This window comes from Cyanistes caeruleus, chromosome 17 (genome assembly GCF_971803275.1).
Source record: "Cyanistes caeruleus chromosome 17, bCyaCae1.hap1.1, whole genome shotgun sequence".
Lineage (NCBI taxonomy): Eukaryota > Metazoa > Chordata > Aves > Passeriformes > Paridae > Cyanistes > Cyanistes caeruleus.
This window is the reverse complement of record NC_141717.1, coordinates 2,783,667-2,803,081: the sequence shown is the minus strand read 5'-3', so window position 1 is coordinate 2,803,081 and position 19,415 is coordinate 2,783,667. Positions and strand designations below refer to the sequence as shown.

Genomic DNA, 19,415 nt, shown 5'->3' with positions numbered 1-19,415 from the left:
TTTGGAAAATCTACACAAAGAACAGCTCACACAAAAACTTTTCCAGATAGCTACATCTGGTTTTTTTTTCCTAAGTTTAGACAGTGTCAATGAAGTTTCCAGTTAAATGGACTTAGAGATGCAAGAACAGCAGAGCAAGGAGGAATAAATTCCAACGACAAACACGCTCGTAATCACAAAAACTTATCACACAAGTGTACCCACAACAAAAGCACCTTCAGAGCAGGGATCAGCAGCTCTGCAACCCAAGGCCTGGCTCAGTGCAGGGATGGACTGGGCTGGCCAAGGAAACGCGGATAAACACGGAAAGAGAAGACACAACAGGCAGATTTGCTCCCGCACAGGCGCCGCTGCGTCACAGCCACCTGCCAGGGACATGGGCTGCTCCTGCAGCACCAAGGGTGGAAAGAAGCATCCCATCCAGCTTCTGGCTTGGCATTTGGAAAGGCTGCAGCATACATCAAAAGCAAAACAACCCTCAAATGTTCCTCTGCAATGTATTTTTTTCAGTTCTGAGCTAAGTGAATTGATGGATTTATTTATATACTTTTACATGTGCATATAAAGACAAAAATTAGTATTGTTGGATGTTGGATTTCTACCAATAGGAAAAATTCTGGTAATGAGAAGCAGAGACTGATTAAATGCTAAAATAGAAAAGAAGAAAGAAAGAGACAGTAACCCTTTGAAGCCTCTTGCTCTGCTCAGCCAGCTGTCAACAGGGGTAGGGCAACAAGTATCTGTTCCACACCACATTTCCCTTCCAGAAATGGGTACCATGATACAACCATGCAGCTTGCACTGTGTGGGCAAACCTGGATCTGTGCATCCCCGAGCTCCTCGGGCAACACATCCCTGGGACGGGCCACCTCCATCCCAGTGGTGAGGAAAGGCACAGCTCCAGCACTACACTGCTGCTCCACGTGGCTTTTGATGACAGCAAAGATCATCTCTATCTACTTTGAGTGAGGCAATTCTCTTTCATTCTGTGTCCTGGACAAGCCAGACAGTTCACAACACACAAAAAACCCCGAAACAACCTCGGTAATTCAGCAACAGCTCTATGCCAAATTATTCAAATTATTCAGAAAGAGGATTAAAATTCTTGCGATGCCATCTTACTGAAACAGTGTGGTTATTTCCAGTGGCACAGCAGCGATCCGTCCCTATAATCCATGGCTCCTCCAGCTTTCTGATGCCTCCTGGGAGATGCTGAGTTACCTTCTCACCACTCCAGGCCCCACCTGTCCCAAAGCCACAGCCCAGAGCTGTTCCCACAGAGCTCCTGAACCCCTGCTGGAGGTGTTGGTGTTCCCACACATGGCAGTGCTCATGCAGCAGTTTAAGCACAGAGATTGTGGCTCCAGCTCCATCCTCTCCACAGGTGACCCTTTCCTTGTCTGGAGAACATGGAACACGGTCATCTTTCCCACCTGGAGCTTTCTCCACCAGACTAACAGAACTGCAGTTCCTTACTCTTTTCTAGACATCCATCCATCCATCCATCCATCCATCCAATCCCATCCATCCATCCAATCCCATCCATCATCCATCCATCCATCCAATCCCATCCATCATCCATCCATCCATCCATCCATCCAATCCCATCCATCCATCCATCAATCTGCTCTCTTCCAGGCTCTCTCCATTTGGTTCACATCTCTTTAACTGATGTTTCTTCTACTATTGAAACAACTTCTGAGATTTAAGGACTAAACAAAAAACACCCTCCAAAATGTGCTTCTGATTAGTTTCCTGCAGCTGTCAACTTCTTAAAATCTCTTCCCTCACATTGTAACCCCCCATGCCTTTGCCTTCCACTTCCCCACTACCTTCCAATTTTCACAAATACCATCCTGAAATTCCTCTCTAATTTACTTCTCAGAAGATACAATCTAATGGGTAATTAAAAATACAAAAGAGAATTTAGGAATAAGTATTTTCCCTTAACAGCTTCCATCCCATTAAAATATTTTGCTGTCATAATGCCTACAGGGATTATCTTCAGTTGCAAGAGAACAATGAAAACAAACACTTAAAAATTATCTTAAAAAGCCACAATATTTTGAGAAAAGCTGCCATGATGCTATTGGTCCTTGGAAACTTGCACCAAAATATGTGAGATATTGCTCAGAGGTCAGTTTTGCTCTGGAGTTCTATGGCTAGAAACCATAATAGTACTAATATCTGCAAATCCCACCTATTTTCCTACTTTCCTATTCCATATCAGCAAATTGCATTGGGAATACTATTACAACTCCCACCACAAAATTCACCACTACCTCCACTTGTTTGTGCTTTTGAATTATTGGCAAACAAATACTGAAGAACACTGAATTAAATAAAAAGAGGGGAATAAACGAGAGCTTTAACATTTGACCAACTACATGAAACTTAAATAGAAATACGGAGTCCTTTTTATACAGGGGACAAGGACTGCAAAGTTTGTTTATAAAGGAGTCTGGTTCTCTTCCAAGTTTCACGTTCCAGCCTGAAAATAACTTCTTAAAACAGTTGTCAGGTTTTTTTTGGGAGGAGGAAGAATGATCTACCAGCAAATACGACCTTTCTTTAGAGCACATGAGTTATCATGGGTTGTGCTTCACAGAGAAAATTCAACTGCTGTGTGGCCCCTAAAATCTGCAATCAAGAACATGGAAGAGTATCCAGAAGGAAAACCCAGCCTTCATGGAGAAATCATGAAATAGAGAAGCACCATGGTCTCAGTGCTCGGGAGACCATGGGAATTAATCATCCCCCACTGGGCCAAAAAATCAGCTGTTAATCTTCCTTTCACTTAGATTCTTTTTAAACCTTTTTTTCACCAATTAACATCTTATTTAAGTAGATTTAAAAAATATTAAAATAATAAATGGCAATATATTTTAAAATTAAGCAATTAAAGCTCCAAATCTCATAATAGTGGATTTTAAAGTCAAACATGAAGAAACTCAACAACTTACTGACTGTGCTGTTAACATCACTTTAGTGATGACCTCTCAGATTTTCATGGTTTATATATATTCATTTGTTCTCTGTTGTCTTGGCTGCTAAAACAACAGCTAAAAACATGAGAACTTTTTTGTACAATGTACACTGATAGTTCAAATCCTCCCAATTTCTCCGCACATGGAGAAACGTTCACAAGAGAAGTACTCACATAAACAGTTGTGCTAAGTAGTCCCTGTATCCAAAACAAAATTATTAGCTGGATATATTTACTGAATTAGTCACTTCCACATCTGGCACAGGTGGGGGCTCCTCCACGTTTTAAAGGTCCTGGCATTTTCTTTGGGGAGCAAAAAATAACAGAAATCATCTTGGATATACTGTTGCTGCTGGAGTGTGTTCTCTCTATCTCATATAACATCCAAAAAGCTGAATTTTGGTTCAGGAAACAGCTGGAATTGCCCCTAATGCAAAGCACCATCAGAAAACTCTAGACCATTAAAGAATCACTTCCTTCCTCCCAAAAAGGTGTCACTTAAAACCTCTGTCTTCTAGAGCCAGTGTGACATTGCAAAAGAAAGAGAAGTAATTAACTGCTTTGTATTAAAACAGGCAAACAAACAAACTCAAAAAAAAAATAAAATTTCAAATGCTGCTGTGCTGAACCTGCAATCCTTTATCCTGTTTTTGGAATGACAATGCCTGGTATCCCCACAGTCCTCCATCTCTTTTCATTCTAATATCCAAATGCAGACTTGACTTTTTAAGACCTCCAACTATTTTATGAAGGATTTATACTGCCACAAAGCAAAATTCTCCCCTTTATCCCCTCTTCAACGTGTGAACAAAAATGCAGTAGGCTGAAAATGTGTGGGACTGTGATACGAGAAAATCAAAAGAGTGAGACACCCTGTGTCCCATGGAACAATAATACTAATTTTAGCTACTCACTATTCACTATTTAGTCTATTTAACTGTGCTCCAGTAACAAGCACCTGGATTTCTGGACAAACCTCAAATACAGCATTTTGGGAATGACTGTCACCAAAACATTAGCACAGTTTCTTACGAATAAATGAGCTCATGTGCACAGACCAGCACTTCATGTCACTCATGAACCACAGGAATGGTTTAGAAGTGAACACAGGTAGGATTGCTTGGGATTTAAACCTGGGTTTAGGATTGCCATAGCAGAATGTACAGTAGAAATCTCAAGCAAGGCACATCTACAGAATGAGTGTGGTGTCACATTAAAAATTCCTCACACTGGCAACAATTACACTTTGTGGAACAGGAAATTGAAGCAGGGTTTTTTAGACGTTTGTAAGAGCAAGCAGGAACATCATGAACGAGCCCCTGAGACACCCAACAAGAGCTTGGAGCTGGATCAAGGACCCATCTCTTCTGTCAGGTTATTGAATGGGCATGGCCAAAAAATGATACAGTCAGACAGTTAAATGTCTAAACAAGGGGGTTTTAGGAACAGGCTCCACAGCTACAGAGTTTATTCATTAGGAAAATTAAATGAGGAGTTTATTCATTAGGAAAATTAAAGGACTCTCTAGTTTTCAAACCAGGCACCTGACCCACCCTCCTTTACTGCAATATCTATACACAAATAACACACCTTTAATCCACACCAGTTACTCAAATACCTGTGATCTTTCCAATGGCTGTACTGTGCCTATGTGGGAAATGTTTATCCCCTGACAAAAGAGAAAGTAAATACTAGAAAGTAAAATTTCATCCCCATTTATCATGGTTCAGCTATATATTAATAAAGAAATATCCAAATGTATATACATCAACACATTTATTTTAGGCTTTCTTGAGTGTAAAGCTTGTTTTCCTTCAATTTAGGAGACAGGGCAAAGTCACATCAGGAAAAGAAAGAGCTCAGAAAAGAACCATTTCTTTGTGCTACAAGGTTCTAACAGAGCCATGACCAGCTCCAGCACAGGGATAGGATCCTTGCTAGATTTGCTTGATTGTGACCCAGCCATGAATTCAGGCTGCCTCACCTGCTTTCCTTCCTTCCTTCTCAGTCCCTCAGCCATGTGGAGCAGGACAGCACACATGGAGTGGCTTTTTGGGGTCTTTCTGGTGTCATTATGTGAATACAAACCTCACTGGGGCTCAGCCCCACTGGCTCCCCAGGAGCAGCATTAGTTCAATACTGCTCCTTGCCTGAGAGGTGCCTCAGTTTACAAACAAAGATCCAAGAATGAATCCTTTCAATGACCATCTAATACCAGCTGCATTTCACTGGATCACTCTCCATAAGACTGCCCTCCAACAGTCATTAAAGCGGGGTTGTAATTTTATATATGCAATAAAAACTCTCATAAATTCTGCAGGCTATCCTTCTTCTGACCCCAAAAACCTGTGTCTATAGTATAACTCTGTGTTTGTTTCCCAGAGAAGATGTGGATGCCACATCCCTGGAAGTGTCCAAGACAAGGTTGGATGGGGCTTGGAGCAACCTGGAACAGTGGAAGGGGTCCCTGCCCATGGCACGGGGTGGAGCTGGATGATCTTTAAGGTCCCTTCCAACCCAAGCCACATTGTGATTCTCTGATTTTATACTGAATCACCTAAATACAGCAGCAAAGACTTCTGGAGCAACGTTTTGCTTTACTTTTATCAGTGAGTCATAGGCTACATTTAAAGCTGTTTTATTTAGACAAGCTATAGGCATGCTCAATGTATATTAGATGCAGTTCCTGAATTGTGTTATTTATTTCCCTCACACAGGCTGTTGTGTTACCATAACATCCCAAAGATGACATTTAACACACACAATCACATTATTTCCACAAATCGATAATTCTGCTGTTAAAACTAACTGGCTCCTCTTTGAAGTGACTCAACTCTAACTGTAAACTTCAAAAATGCCATTTGAATTCAGAGGATTTGGTGCTTCAAAAGCTGCCACAAACACTGGTGGGGCATGGTCCAACTCCTGCACTTATTAAGCAGCACAAGAATTAACAAATCCTTTGCTCCAAATGAGGTAGACAAATAACGCTCTGTCAGCACAATCCCACTCCATTACAGCAGCAGCAGCAGCACAACTCACAGTAATTTATGACTCTCTTGGCTGCACGCTTGGCTATGGCTGATATTAGGATCATACAACTCCCATCACAGCCTAAATCCCAAAATACATAATTAATACCGTTCCTTTAAGTGCTCTGCAAATCCACTGCTTCAAAGAAGCACTGGTGAGGGTGGAAGCCAGAGCAGGCAAATCTCCTAACTTGAAAAAACAAAATTTTAATCTGAATTTTAAGACAAATTCCAACTTTGTCACCTCCTGAAATCTTGGAAAGAATTAAATGCATAACAGATGTACTCCATTTTAAATATAGCCACATCACGCACGCGTTTTTTATAACACACAGAAAACACTGTGCCTGATAAAAATGCCTCCCGTATGGTCTGATTCACTTTCAGTACCCGGTTATGGACACAAAATCATTCCTGACTCCTGATCAGCAAACAGCCATGGCCAAACTGGCTCTATCCCCAAGCAGGGATAAACAACAAAGCGAAAGGATTGTCCCAGTGTTCAATCAGGGCTCGGAAACCACCACCTTCCTGTCAGGATCCTCTGCCTTCACATTTAAAAAATGGCATTCTTGATGTGCTGAAGCTTCCACCTTCTGCTACCAACAGGTAAGTTCTATGATGCTCCCTATTAAATAGAGCCAAGCAAAACTTTTAGTAAGAAGTGTCACCCAGTTCATGAACACAGCCATTCGTGCTACAAGAATTAAACATGTTTTGCAAGCTGACTAAACAGGATTCAAGCATCTGATTACGGAGAAAAAACAGACTGCAGCAACAACTCAGATCATTTTCACATCAAAAACATTCTAAGGGTGCACATAGTTACTGAAATGCTATATATACACATATACATGGGGAAAGAGGGAGTATGGAGTGACAGGAGAAGGGGAATGGCTCCCACTGCCAGAGGGCAGGGATGGATGGGATATTGGGAAGGAATTGTTCCCTGGGAGGGTGGGCAGGCCCTGGCACAGGTTGCCCAGAGAAGCTGTGGCTGCCCCTGGATCCCTGCAAGTGTCCAAGGCCAGGCTGGATGGGGCTTGGAGCAGCCTGGGATAGGTATCCCTGCCCAAGGTAGGGAGGTGGAACTGGATGATCTTCAAGGTCCCTTCCAACCCAAACCACTCCACAATTCTATGGATTCAACAGCTTTATGTAATTAAAGATTTTTTGCCTTATTTCTGGAAAATTATCATCAAATACCAAATTATAGTATCTGATACAGGTAAAAAGATGTGAGTTCAGTGAAGACTAGCAGACCTTTTGTTTATCTCTGTATCCACAGCAAATTCCAGCAGCAGCAATGTTTCATAACAAAAGATGTATATGTTACTTTAACATTCTCAGCAGAAAAATTGTTGCTGATCATTAAGGATTCCAGAACCTCGGGTGAGGCATGGGGTGTGTATGTTTCTCTTAAATGGTTTACTGGAATTATGAAACAACTTATAATAAATTTTCTCATCCTCACATGGTATTTTTAAGAACAACCTCTGCTTCTAGATGATGCCACATTGCCAAGCAGCAAGTAAAACATTAAACACTATTCATATTGTCTCATTAGTAACTTACATGTGCATGAAAGAGAATCTCTTTCATAACATGGATCTTACTAGCAAGGTCAGTCCCAAATAGGGAGTCAGACAGATGCAAACAACTTCCCAGAATCATGGAATGCCTTGGGTTGGAAGGGACCCCAAAGCCCTTCCAGTTCTACCCCTGCCATGGCAGGGACACCTTCCACTATCCCAGGTTGCTCCAAGCCCTGTCCAACCTGGCCTTGGACACTTGCAGGGATCCAGGGACAGCCACAGCTTCTCTGGGCACCCTGTGCCAGGGCCTGACCATCCTCACAGGGAAGAATTCCTTCCCAAAATCCCAACTAACCCTGCCCTCTGGCAGCATGAAGCTATTGCCTCTTGTCTTCTCCCTCCAGGCCTTTGTAAATAGTCTCTCTTCGTGTTTCTTGTCAGCTCCCTTCAGGTACTGTAAAGCCACAGCTAGGTCACCCCAAAACCTTCTCTTCTCCTGGCTGAACATTCCCTATTCCCCCAGGATTTTCTCATAGGAGAGGTGCTCCATCCCTCTAATCAACTTAGTGGTCTCCTCTGGACCCACTCTAAATAAGAGACAAGTTTTAAAAACTGGAAATAGATGAGAAAAGCCTCAGATCAAAGTCTGATCTGGTGTACAGTCACTGTGTGTGACACCACAGAGTCTCCATCCCTGCCCTGGACGCCTGTGGCCACTTCTCTGAGCACAGGCTGAACTCAGACCTGCTAGAAACAGCTCTTCCCAAGCATCACCCCGTCTAAACAAAGGAAATTCGGAGCTGATGTTGTACCTGGTCTCTTTGCAAATAATGCCCTTATACAGGAACATTTCCTCATTACATCCTGCCTGTAGCACCACTCCTGTCAAGCCCTGAGCAATTCTAAGAGATTTATCTGCTGGACGCTTGTCCAAGTCGGTCAGAGGTTAGAGACACTCAGTACCTACAGGACACACTTCAAGCATCCACCAAACACCAGTTAAAGAAGGCAAGAATTTGATTCCAAGAACTATGGGAAAAGCTTCCCAGAGAGGTCTTCTGAAAAGAGCACAACCAAAAATTAACTTCTATTCCATCCCTCAGGCACATGCATCTGACTCAAACAGCAAAGCTGCACATTTAGAAACTGAAAAGATCCCATTTCTGACTCAAATTTCCTCATTTATCTAATGAACTTAAAGAATTAAGCATCCGATATCAGAAGAAGTTTTCACACATTTCCTGTGGTCTGTGTCAATGTTTCATAGCAGGTTTTATTTCAATTATAGACTTTTTTTTTTTGAGGTGGGTTTTCTTGAGGGTTTTTCTGTGGGTTTTTTTTAGCTTATTATGAAGTTAAAAACAGTCAAACTACAACCATCCCTTCAAACATACAAATAATTTTTAATATCAGCGGTATCATTTATCAGTTAGTTTTGCTTTCCACTTTTCTCCCTCTGTTTTGAAGGCCTTCTCATCAAGGCCTAAAATTTAGTAATGCTTGAAGAAAATTAAATCTTTATAAACAGAGACAGCTGGATTTGGATGCTTTTGGGCTGTTTTCTGCACAGCCCCTCTGCCCCCATTGCAGTGGCAGGACCTCTGGTTTATGGAATCACGTACCCAGCAGGAGCTCTGGGAATTCCAGCCTGTGACGACATCCACACAAGCAGATTTGAATTAACTTCAGCTGAAGGAAAAAAAAACCAAACCAAAAGGAAGCAAAGTGCTCTTTCATGAGCAGATGACCAAAATGTTATTTTTCCTTTGTTTGCATGTTCCTGCACATGTAAAGCAGCAGGCAGAAGGAAAGATCCCATCACCAAGCAAGTGGACTTTATTCAGCCACTTCTTCTGGACTCTGCCAATTTTGGAGATTTTATAAGTAATGCTATTTTATGATAGCAATGTGATTTCTAAATTTATCAAGTCAAGTTGAAGGCAACAGTTTTAGACGTGCAACAAGAGGAACAGTAAGTGCTATCCGTGAAGTAAAGATTTGCAATATAATCGTTATTTAGATGGTTTGCCAAGAATTCCCACAGTAAGTTACTGTAGCAAATACAAACTCAAAAAATTTACAGGCAGTTGAGAGGGAGATTTTGATCCTGAGGGATGCTAACTGAAGAAATACATCTAGAACATTTTGTTCCTCCACAAAGAAATTTCAGAACCATGAAAAAATACCAATTCTCTCAACCCATATATCTAGTAGACTTATTGCTCAAGGTTAAAACATTTTGGGGGGGGAAGGGGGGTGCAAATGAAAGAGGATATTAATTGGATGAAAACAATTTGGCTTGAAAGGGCAGTAAAGATTTCTGGGGTAGTCCAATACTGAGAAATGCCTTGCCAGAACCACCTCACCAGCCAAATCTGTCCTGCTGCCTAAGACAGAAGCCGTGCCCAAACACGACCTCTGAGGAAAGAACGAGCTGTAATTTCACGGTACATCCCCAGTTTAGGCTTCTTTTCCAACTGCCACTTTATATTTTCACAAATTATTACTTGGAAGCAAGCAGCTACAATTTCAAACCCTGCATGGCACATCTTTAAATTGAGTTCCAACAATTCCCTCCAAACCAATGAAAGGGCCATCACAATAATGCAAACTTATATAACAGAACCTGTTAAAATGTGTTAATGAGGCTGTATTGACTAGCTGGCTTCTCTGCAAAAACAACTCCCACTGGAAGTAAAAAATTTAAAGGCTAGGAATTTTTTTTTTCTTTCTTTCTTTTCAAAGGACAGAAATGAGATTGAAAATCATCTAAAAATAGCTGAGAATTTTCAAGTGTCAGCTGTAACGGAAAGAGGAATGGCTGTCTCTCCTTACAGAGCCAGGATGGATGGAGTGAGCTTGTGGTTCAGGATCGAGAGAGAGAGCTTACACACAAACTGTAGATGGAAGAGGAAATAATTCTAATTTTCTCACTTTAATAATATTCCAGGACAATCTACAGCAAATTGAAATCCACTGAAATTGTACTTTAAAAGTGGTAAATGTAAATTCTTATATTCTTTGCCTGCCAGCAGAAGCGAAGTATATATTGTGAAATAACTGCAAGAAGAGTTTTAAACAACTCATCCAAATCATGCATCCTCCTCACGACAGAAGATGAATATAAATTACATGTCTTTGACTTTGTTTTGTCTTTTCCATCAATCTTTTTCCCCAAAAAGCACCATGTCAAGGCTTTTATTTAAAGAAGGTGATCTCTTGCATTTAAACAGTTCCCTACCTCTTAAGATTTTCTGATGTAAACAGGAGAAGGAAGCTCAGATTTGCAATTTGTAGGGTACCTGTGTACATCGTGCACCCAGATTTGGGGAAGCCAAAGACAGAAATCAAAGATCAGATCTGCAGATCAAAGACTCTGCAGATGATGATCACAGAATGTAGCAGAAGCCGTGGTGTCCTTCCAGTATCACAGGACCTGAGATTTCTCTCAGGGTTGAGCCCTCAACCTTCCCATGTTCTGCAATGAAGCTCCACTGTCCCATGCTCAGTTGAACTCCTGCAGGATGAAAAAGCTGTAAGGTCTGTTGAAACTGATCCTTCACTCCACAATGTTCACAGAGGGCTTAAACAGGTAGAGCTGCAACACTTGACAACCAGACCCTCAGTACTGACTTGACTTATTTATTAATTAGTGTCAGGACATGAGAAACTGAAACCAGTTAAACAAAGTGTATGGTTAGGACCAGGCTCCATCCCTTTCAAAGCGATGAACCTTACACAAGTTCTTACTATGATAATAAATTATTTTTTACTGTGTCCAGTTGTATTACCTGTAAACAAGTTATCAAAACTCAAAGCCTCAAATGCTGATATCCAAGTTTCCCTTAAATAATAAAAGCAGCTGAAGTGTGAATATTTTTAATGGAAAGATTTTTCTACTTGGTTTTGCACAAATGAAACTATGAGCAACTCAAAAAATCTTCCTTAAAAATTTGAGAAATTCTGACCTTTCTGTCTAGTCTGGCAGCAATCTGAGCAGTAACTGCACACAAACTCAGGTTTACTTAGAGAAAAAATTATGTCATTTCATCAAGTCATATTTGGAAAGCTTAATAATCACTAGGTTTTCCTACCGGGTTCTTTCTTTTGTTTATAGCTATGAAAGACATCTTCACAGAGTGAGGACTTGACAAGAACCAGGTTGAGCAACTATATTCACTATTTACCTCCTTTTCTTTATGCTATTACATGGTAAAATTACAGATCATGTCAAAATGTTAAATCAATGTAGAATTTGCTTCTCCCTGGCAATACGCCTCTGTGCAAATTACCTCTAATTATTATTCTTTATCTGTCACTGAACACTTTCCATTTTTGAAATACAGGAGTGAAGTCAACCTGTGTATAATATTTTATTTTCACTGTCACACATAAGATCATGAACCACTACCTCAACAACAGTTAATACGTCAGATTATGTAAAACTGATAAATTGACTGGTCACTACAATTTTCTGTCATGGTCAGCACTCAAAATTCTCTTTGTGGGAAAGTGGAAATACATACACAAATTTACTTAATTACTGCTTTCTTTAAAAAAGGGACATTTGTTCTATCTGTTTTTGCCTGATCATCAGATCACTATCAGAACACATGAAATCCAGAATCACAGTGTGCCACAAGCCAGATCAATAAATATAAAAAGCTTTTACCTAAAGACTTACATTTATGGAATATGATGAAACAGAAGTTGAACAGAAAGACCTGCACAACACCTGGCAAGACACAAGACAAGCACCTTAACCCCCCTTATGGACTCGCTTGTTAAAGACCAAAGCTGCCCTTAACCCCAGAGCAAAGCTGAATCTGCAGAGCCATCCTGCTGGCACAAGCACAAGCCTTCTAGATTTACACTGTGCCCAGCAGGCTGGGCTCAAAAAGCCAAGGAAAACTTTCATCTGATCTTTCATCTACCTCTGAACTTCAGGAGCACATGACAGCTACAGGTCCTCTGTACACAGCACTGGTAAAGGACAAGGAGGCAGGGCAGATTCCAGGGCTGTCAGGGTGGATTCTGCTCTCCTCTGACTGGTCACAGAGGGGAGGAAGGGAAGAAAAATTCAATGATTTATCTCTTCATAGCCAGATCCATGAACACCCCTGTTCCCTGCAACCCAAACATGAAGCAGCAGTGGAGTATCAAGTCACCAAGCAGTGCATCCCCTGGATCACAGGCTGGTCACCCTCTAAAGAGCCAGGCTATTCATGGACTAAAAGGTTTCACCATTGAGCAAAATGGTGATTTTTATAACCAATTTACTTATTACTAAAGAAACATTTAAAATTATTAGCTGATATTAAAAGAAACACCGAAAACAGTGAAAGCAGCACATCAGCTAGAGACCTTTGATAAGCTTTATCAGGAACAGGCACTGCTGGCCACAGGTGAACTGGTGGGTTTTCCTGCAGTCAGTGCTGTGAAAGCCATCCTTCCCTGGCTCAGTCAGGTGACAGAGAGCACAAGAATCCCTTAACATTTTCTCCACTATGAAATAAGGGACAAATTCAGACAGAAAAAGCATGGTTGTATTGTCAAGAGCTTCTAACAGGAATACAGCAATAAAGCCATTCCTTGAGGCAAACTTAACAAGGAGATGTCTGGCTGCAGAAAGTTCGGGAATTATTTTGGGTATCAGTGCACACAGAGAGGCCCCAAATGAAATCATGGTTCTGCTGTGCTGTGCCCTATAAACACAGAGAAAGCATTCTTGCCCCAACATGCTTACGTATTTTGAGCACTCAAAAAACAAGATGCCGGTGACCCTGGTATTTCTGGAAGAGTTGCTGGCTGGTAAATAGCAATACTGTGACCTCCCAAGTAACAAGAAAGAGAAATGCAAACAACCAAGAAGAACAGAGCAAAACAAAAATATTTCCATAAGCAGAACTTTTTATATCTCAAGAGATCGCTGCCTCCAGAGCTCGAAAGGGACACATTAACCTGTGTTATGTGACTCTCGGTGTCTCATAATCCTCAATAAATTTATTTGCTAGGAAGCTCTGCAAGAAAACAGAAAAAGTGATTTGTCTCAAGTCCCACAGGAAAATTATTATGGAAGATAGAATTGAGCTGATGGCTGGGGTTTATCTGCAGACCTCAAAAATTCATTGCAACACTGCTCTCCTGCCCTTTGCACCAAGGGCATCAGGTACTGTGGAAACAGGGGGTCTAAGAAGTCTTAAAACATAGAGCAGTAAGATATAGGCAAAATATTGCAAAGCATCACTAGCAAGTTCTCCTTGTTGGTTTCTTTTAGACACCATCTATTTAATTCCAAAGTCAGAAACAGGAGGGAACACACCAGGGCCCCACTGCTTGCATTAAGGAACCAAGGAAGCAAAGGAGGAAGAAAAGATATTCCCATCCTAAGATTACACTGAACCATAAAACAGAAAGAAATTTAATTTTGCCTCATCTCCAAAAAAACAAGAAGAGCAGCACTAGGACAGCTTGGGGTACATGAACCTGAGTATTTCAAATGGAATGGGGAACAAGGTTTTGAAGCAGTTTGCCCAAGTGACTCCTCCACACCCTGCTTCGGTGCACGCTGGAGAGCTGCACCTGGATTCCTTCAGGGCGAACCGAGCCAAAGGACTGGCTCCAGGAGCACGCCTGACGTGCTCCAGCCACAGAGGTGCTTTTGTTCCAAGACCTCCTCCAGGAGCAGTGTTAGGTAGAAGTCCTGAAGTGTGTGGAACATGGACATCATGTGCTCAGCACCTCCTACTTTGCTCTTTGAAGAGTTTACTTGCTCCTGTTGACTCAGCCTCAAAGATAGCTAAGACTGCTGCAGCTCAGACAATTAAGAGATAATATACCAGACATACAGCATAAAAAATAGGATATAATTAAGATACCAAAGGTTGAAAGGAAGCTGAGAATTGAAGTCCTGGTAGGGAAACAAAGCTTATGCCTGTTATCTGTACAGCACTTTTAGACTTGAAGAGAGTACGGGGTATGACATAATTAAACAACCACTACAAACTTCCTCATCTCTATCGCTCCTATCAACAGATTCTCAGGGAAAATAGTACAGCAAAGCTTCCTAACAGCACTTCCATTCACAGAACTGAGCAGGTGCTTGGCAGAGATCAATTAATTAAGAGGTGAAATCTCAGTTTTCCTTATTAAATCTCAAAGTTGCTCCCTAACAAAACCCTCCCCTGCAGCAGATCCTACACACCAGCCCGAGGCACTGCTGTTTGATGGCTTTTATCATTGGCTTTGATGTATTTTTTCCCCTGATGGCATTTACCTATCAGCTGAGTAATCTGGCTGCAGAACAAAGTTCTGAGGAAACAGGAAAAAATGGACAGCTCTGAAGCACCCACTACCATGTCCCCTGAGGTCTGTGCATGGGAGGGAACAGAATAAATGTGTTACAAACCTGTGGCTAAGGGCAGTCATGGCAAAGGTCTGCTTGGCTTAGAAGTACACACAGCCTCTGATTTCTATAACTGCATAAGACATTGGTAAGAAATGGCAGCTGATTACAAAAAAATACAGAAGGGAAATGGGGAAAAAGCAAAGCCCAACCCATATTCCTCGTTAAAGTAATTCTTACCACATGCTCCAGCTGCTTTCATAGCTATGTTTCAGGGTAAGAAGAGACCATTAAACGTCAGTTCACAAAGCAAATTTCATCTTATCTAGACTGCCTATCAGTTTGTCCATCTGTAGAACCCTGGCTGAAGCAGGAGTTGTGAAAGGCATTCAGAGCTGCAAAATCCAAACCTCTGTACTGAGGAGGCAGAGCAGCCTGTGTCCTCTCATGATAAATGCAACCAAGGACAGAAGTCTGAGACCATGAAAAACCCACTTCTGGCATGTGGTATAATTGCTCTACACAGTGCTCTTGTGATCTCCTAGAAAATATAAACAAATAAATAAGAATATTTAGGACCAGGTCCATCACTCTCCACAACTAAATTCATGTCAGTTTGGGATTAATATTGAGAACAGTGATAAATGCAGCAAAAATACTGAATTTTATTTGTTGCTACAACACGGCCTTCACACTGCATTTGGCTGTAAAGGTACATGGAAGAGGGAAATATCACAGGAATGTTTCTCTACAACCTGTTAAATTTATTTCCATTAAAACAGCAAAATTCATCTTAGAGTAACAACGAGGTTAGGTCTGATGCTGTTTTCTTGAAAGCACACTCCCACTGAAATACATCAGTGTCAACACTTTTCACAGAAATTAACTAATTTGTATTTTTAGAAGCTAACCAGAAAGCCAAAGCCCAGGGACACACATCTGCTCCAGCCCCGTGGCTCCCAGGCACCAATGTCACTGCCGATGTCGTTGCTTGCCGTAAGCCTCCCGCTGCAGCCCCGCTGCCGAATGCACACGGACAGCTCGCTCACCAAAAATAAGTTTTTGTGTCACATCAAAACAAGCACCAGGGGCAAGTGGCTGCCACTGCCACCACTGCTCTGCAGTGCTCTCCCCACGTCCTTACTCACTGACCTTTCTACCACCATCCCGGCCTCCTTTTGTGTTTGTTGCCACAAATACCTCCTTCCTCCATCACAGTTTATGACTCCTTTGGTTTCTTCCACTCAGTTTTCCAGTTTACTTCATCAAAATGGTACTTTAAGAAGCAAGAAGGAATAATCTCACAGAGCATAATAGGGTTTGTTATATATTCCACTCCCATTTTGATCCATCTGCTCCCCAGCTTGGACTATGAGCACTGCAGACAACAATCTCTCTGTGAGACAAAGGCACGGCACTGAAGAGACACAGCTTTGACAAAAGAGACAATTAAATCCTCAGCTCGCACAATCGTCCTGCACGTGCCTCTAAGTGCTGCTAGAAAGCAGCCAAGAGTTTCACTTCAAAGTGAACACCGTAAAAAAATGAAAATCAGACTCTTAACCAAGGACAACCGAAGCATCCTTCATTTTCTTCTCCAAAAGGCAAATTTGCCATTTCATCCCCAGATCCTTCGAGCTGCAGAAATGAGAGCATCTGCCAGCTCACTGAGCCACCTGAGTAACTTTTTCCAGTCTAACTCCAAACTGCAACAACTTGCCATATCAAACTGCCAAATCTACAGTGCTCATTTCTTTCTGTGAATCCAGCTGTCATTTTTCCCAAATGCCTTCGCAGTCCCAACTCTCCCGATGCCAAAAAAACCTTTTCACAGATATACATAATTTTGCAAAACACATATGCTCTCTGTATGGCACATGAAGTCAATTAACAAGTTTACTTACTGAATTAAAGGATGACACACAACAGTAAAACAAAAACCTCTCACAGACAGCAAACACATGAACCTTCTCCTCACTACAAGGCAACACTCTCAGAAGGAGCGCTGAGTTTTAAAGCCCATTTTGAGTACCACAGATGATCTTCCACGCTTATCTCTGTGGCATCTTTTATCCTGTAATTCCCCTGGGTGTTTGTGATCATCAGCACACCGAGTAAAAAGTAAAACATGGTCAGCACAGACAAGGGAGGCACTGGGGCAACTCTGTTCCCTCACAAAAGAAAAAGAAGCCCAAAATAAAAGCACGTACCTTTTAACTGGTCGGCTACCACGCTCTGACCGACGCGCTCAATCACCTTTCCATCCTCCATTTCATAACGATCATCCAAATATTTGGCAGTAGCTTCCGAAATATGGACCTTCCCAGCCACCCCGAGCTGCTCCATCAGATTGGCCAAATTGACATCATTGGACCACACATCAAACTTGAACCTCCTCATTCCCAAAATGCCACACAGGACTGTCCCAGTGTGAACACCGACTCTCATGTTCACCATCTCTTTCTTCTCCTGGCAAAACTGCTCGATGGCTTTGATCATCCCCAAGCCCATCTCGATGCAGCAGTAGGCATGATCTGCCCGGGGCTCAGGGCAGCCAGCCACGCAGTAGTAACAGTCTCCCAAAGTGCTGATCTTCTCACATTTAGTGTCCTCACACAGACGGTCAAAGCGTCCAAAGAGGTCGTTCAGGAGTCCCACCAGGGCGTGGGCTGATTTGTTGGCACTCATTTTCGTGAAGCCAACAATATCTGCAAACAAAATGCTCACTTGCTCTATCTGCTGCATTTTAAAGGGACGGAATATTATGGGGGTTTTCTGTATGGAAGGCTTCTTCTTCCTGTTTTTGGGGCTTGAGGTGGAATGACGTTTGATCGAGTTTTCACTTTCATCATCCCCTTGCTTCATTAAGTCATCAGCTATTATTCTTGGCATAACAGAATGAATCATCCTCTCTTTCAGGGCTTTTTCCACTTCCAAGTCTTTTCCGTGCATGATGGATTGCCCCACTTTCAGGAATGTGCTTCTTGATCTGACTTCGGACATGATAAATAAATGAATACCAATGGCGTGGATGCAGATGTGCAGGAAGGCTTTACTCAACAGCTCCCAGTAAACCGCACCAGCTCCCAGAGGTGTGAAACAGTTCTCATCACGGAAGTGATAACCAAAGGTCTCAAAGAGGACCGAGTACGACAGCCCCAGAAACAAGCTTAAATACAGGGGTAAGTGCATCACTGTGTAAAGCAACAAGAGCACTTCAATACACATAGAAAAACTGCCCACTTGAGAAAGACAAGTGTCTGTGGGATCTGCCGGGGGAGTCCGGTTGGACATGTCACCACTTCCTGAGACAGGCTTCAGAGCCTGGAACTGCGGAGCGAGGGTCAGAGCAAACACCAGGAGGGTGAGGATCAGCGAAGTCCATACGTAATGGCGGGCATAAGTCTTAGTGAAAGTGAACACAAAAAAAGCTACACATACCAGGAGGAAGCACAGAGCCGGCACCATGAAAACAATTTGTTTCTCTCTCATGTGTATGCCGAAGTAGATGCCCCAGAGCAGACAGGCCACGCCGATGTAGAAGAGGGCATAGCGAAACCTGCGCTGGGTCTGCGGGAAGCATCTCTCCATGCAAGCCTCCTCCAGGTTGTTGGAGTCGAACTTGGGGTTCCACCACTTGGAAGAGGCCCTCTCGAAGAGCTGCGGCAGCTTCTTCTGCCGGCGGAGGCCGGAGCCACTGCCGCCCGCTCCGCCGGCTCGGCGGGTGCCCCCCGACTCCCCCGAGCTGCAGCTGGAGGAGATGCTGTACTTGCAGTGCTTGGAAGAGGTGCAGCCCTGGTGCTGCTTGGGGTTGATTTTCACCGTCACGCTGTTGCTGTCCCCGCTGGAGTCGCAGCTCACCTCCGTGCTGTGGTGATGCAGCAGCTGCTGGTGCGGTGGGGAAGCCATGTTGTCAATTCCTCCTCAAGAGCCCGCGCCGGACTTGGGTCTCTGGGGCTGTCGAAGCCACCGGGCTCCTCGCAGAGTCGCCTCTAGTCTCCTCCGGTCCCCGCCGCGTAGGGGCGGCCGGGCAGCGCCGCGGCGATCGGCCGCTCGCCGGGCTCCGCACACAGCGCGCCGGGGCAGCCCCGCATAGTCCCCTCGCCTGGGCCGAGCCGGGCCGGGGCTGCCGCCGCCCGCCGCTGGCCCCGCTCCCCCGCAGCCCTCCCGAGGCGCGGGGCGGGCGGGCCGCTGGCTCAGCCCCGCGGGGGGGACGCCGGGCCCCCGCCGGGAGGGGACCGCTCCTCCATGTCTGCTGCAGCTGCCCGCCGCTTCCTCCCCGCACGGCCGCCGACGAGGGGCCGCCTCCCGCCCTCAGCCGCCCGCCCAGCCGGGACGGCAGCGGCAGCAGTAGCCGCTCCCCTCTGCTCCGCCCGCCCGCCCGTCTGAGGGGAGGAAGGGGAGCGCGGGGACGCGCTCAAGCGGCCTCCACCATCTTCCTCACGGCGCGGGGGGGGGGTTTGGGGGGGCTGCGGGAGCGCGCCCCCGCTGGCCAATTGGGCGCGGCGGCGCGGCGG

At 43.7% G+C, this 19,415-nt stretch overlaps 1 protein-coding gene across 2 annotated transcripts in view; it reads right to left on the bottom strand.

Moving 5' to 3' along the window:
• The window catches only part of ADCY9 (adenylate cyclase 9), an 81,838-nt gene extending 62,799 nt beyond the window's left edge, over window positions 1-19,039 (bottom strand). The window contains exon 1 of one of the 2 annotated variants that reach the window (XM_023936485.2): window positions 17,109-19,039. In XM_023936485.2, coding sequence (XP_023792253.2) covers window positions 17,109-18,807 — 1,699 coding nt within the window. In that variant the 5' untranslated portion in view covers window positions 18,808-19,039. The remainder of the gene's footprint in view (window positions 1-17,108) is intronic. The other variant, XM_023936486.2, reaches the window with a different exon arrangement.
• Between the last annotated feature and the right edge of the window lie 376 nt (window positions 19,040-19,415).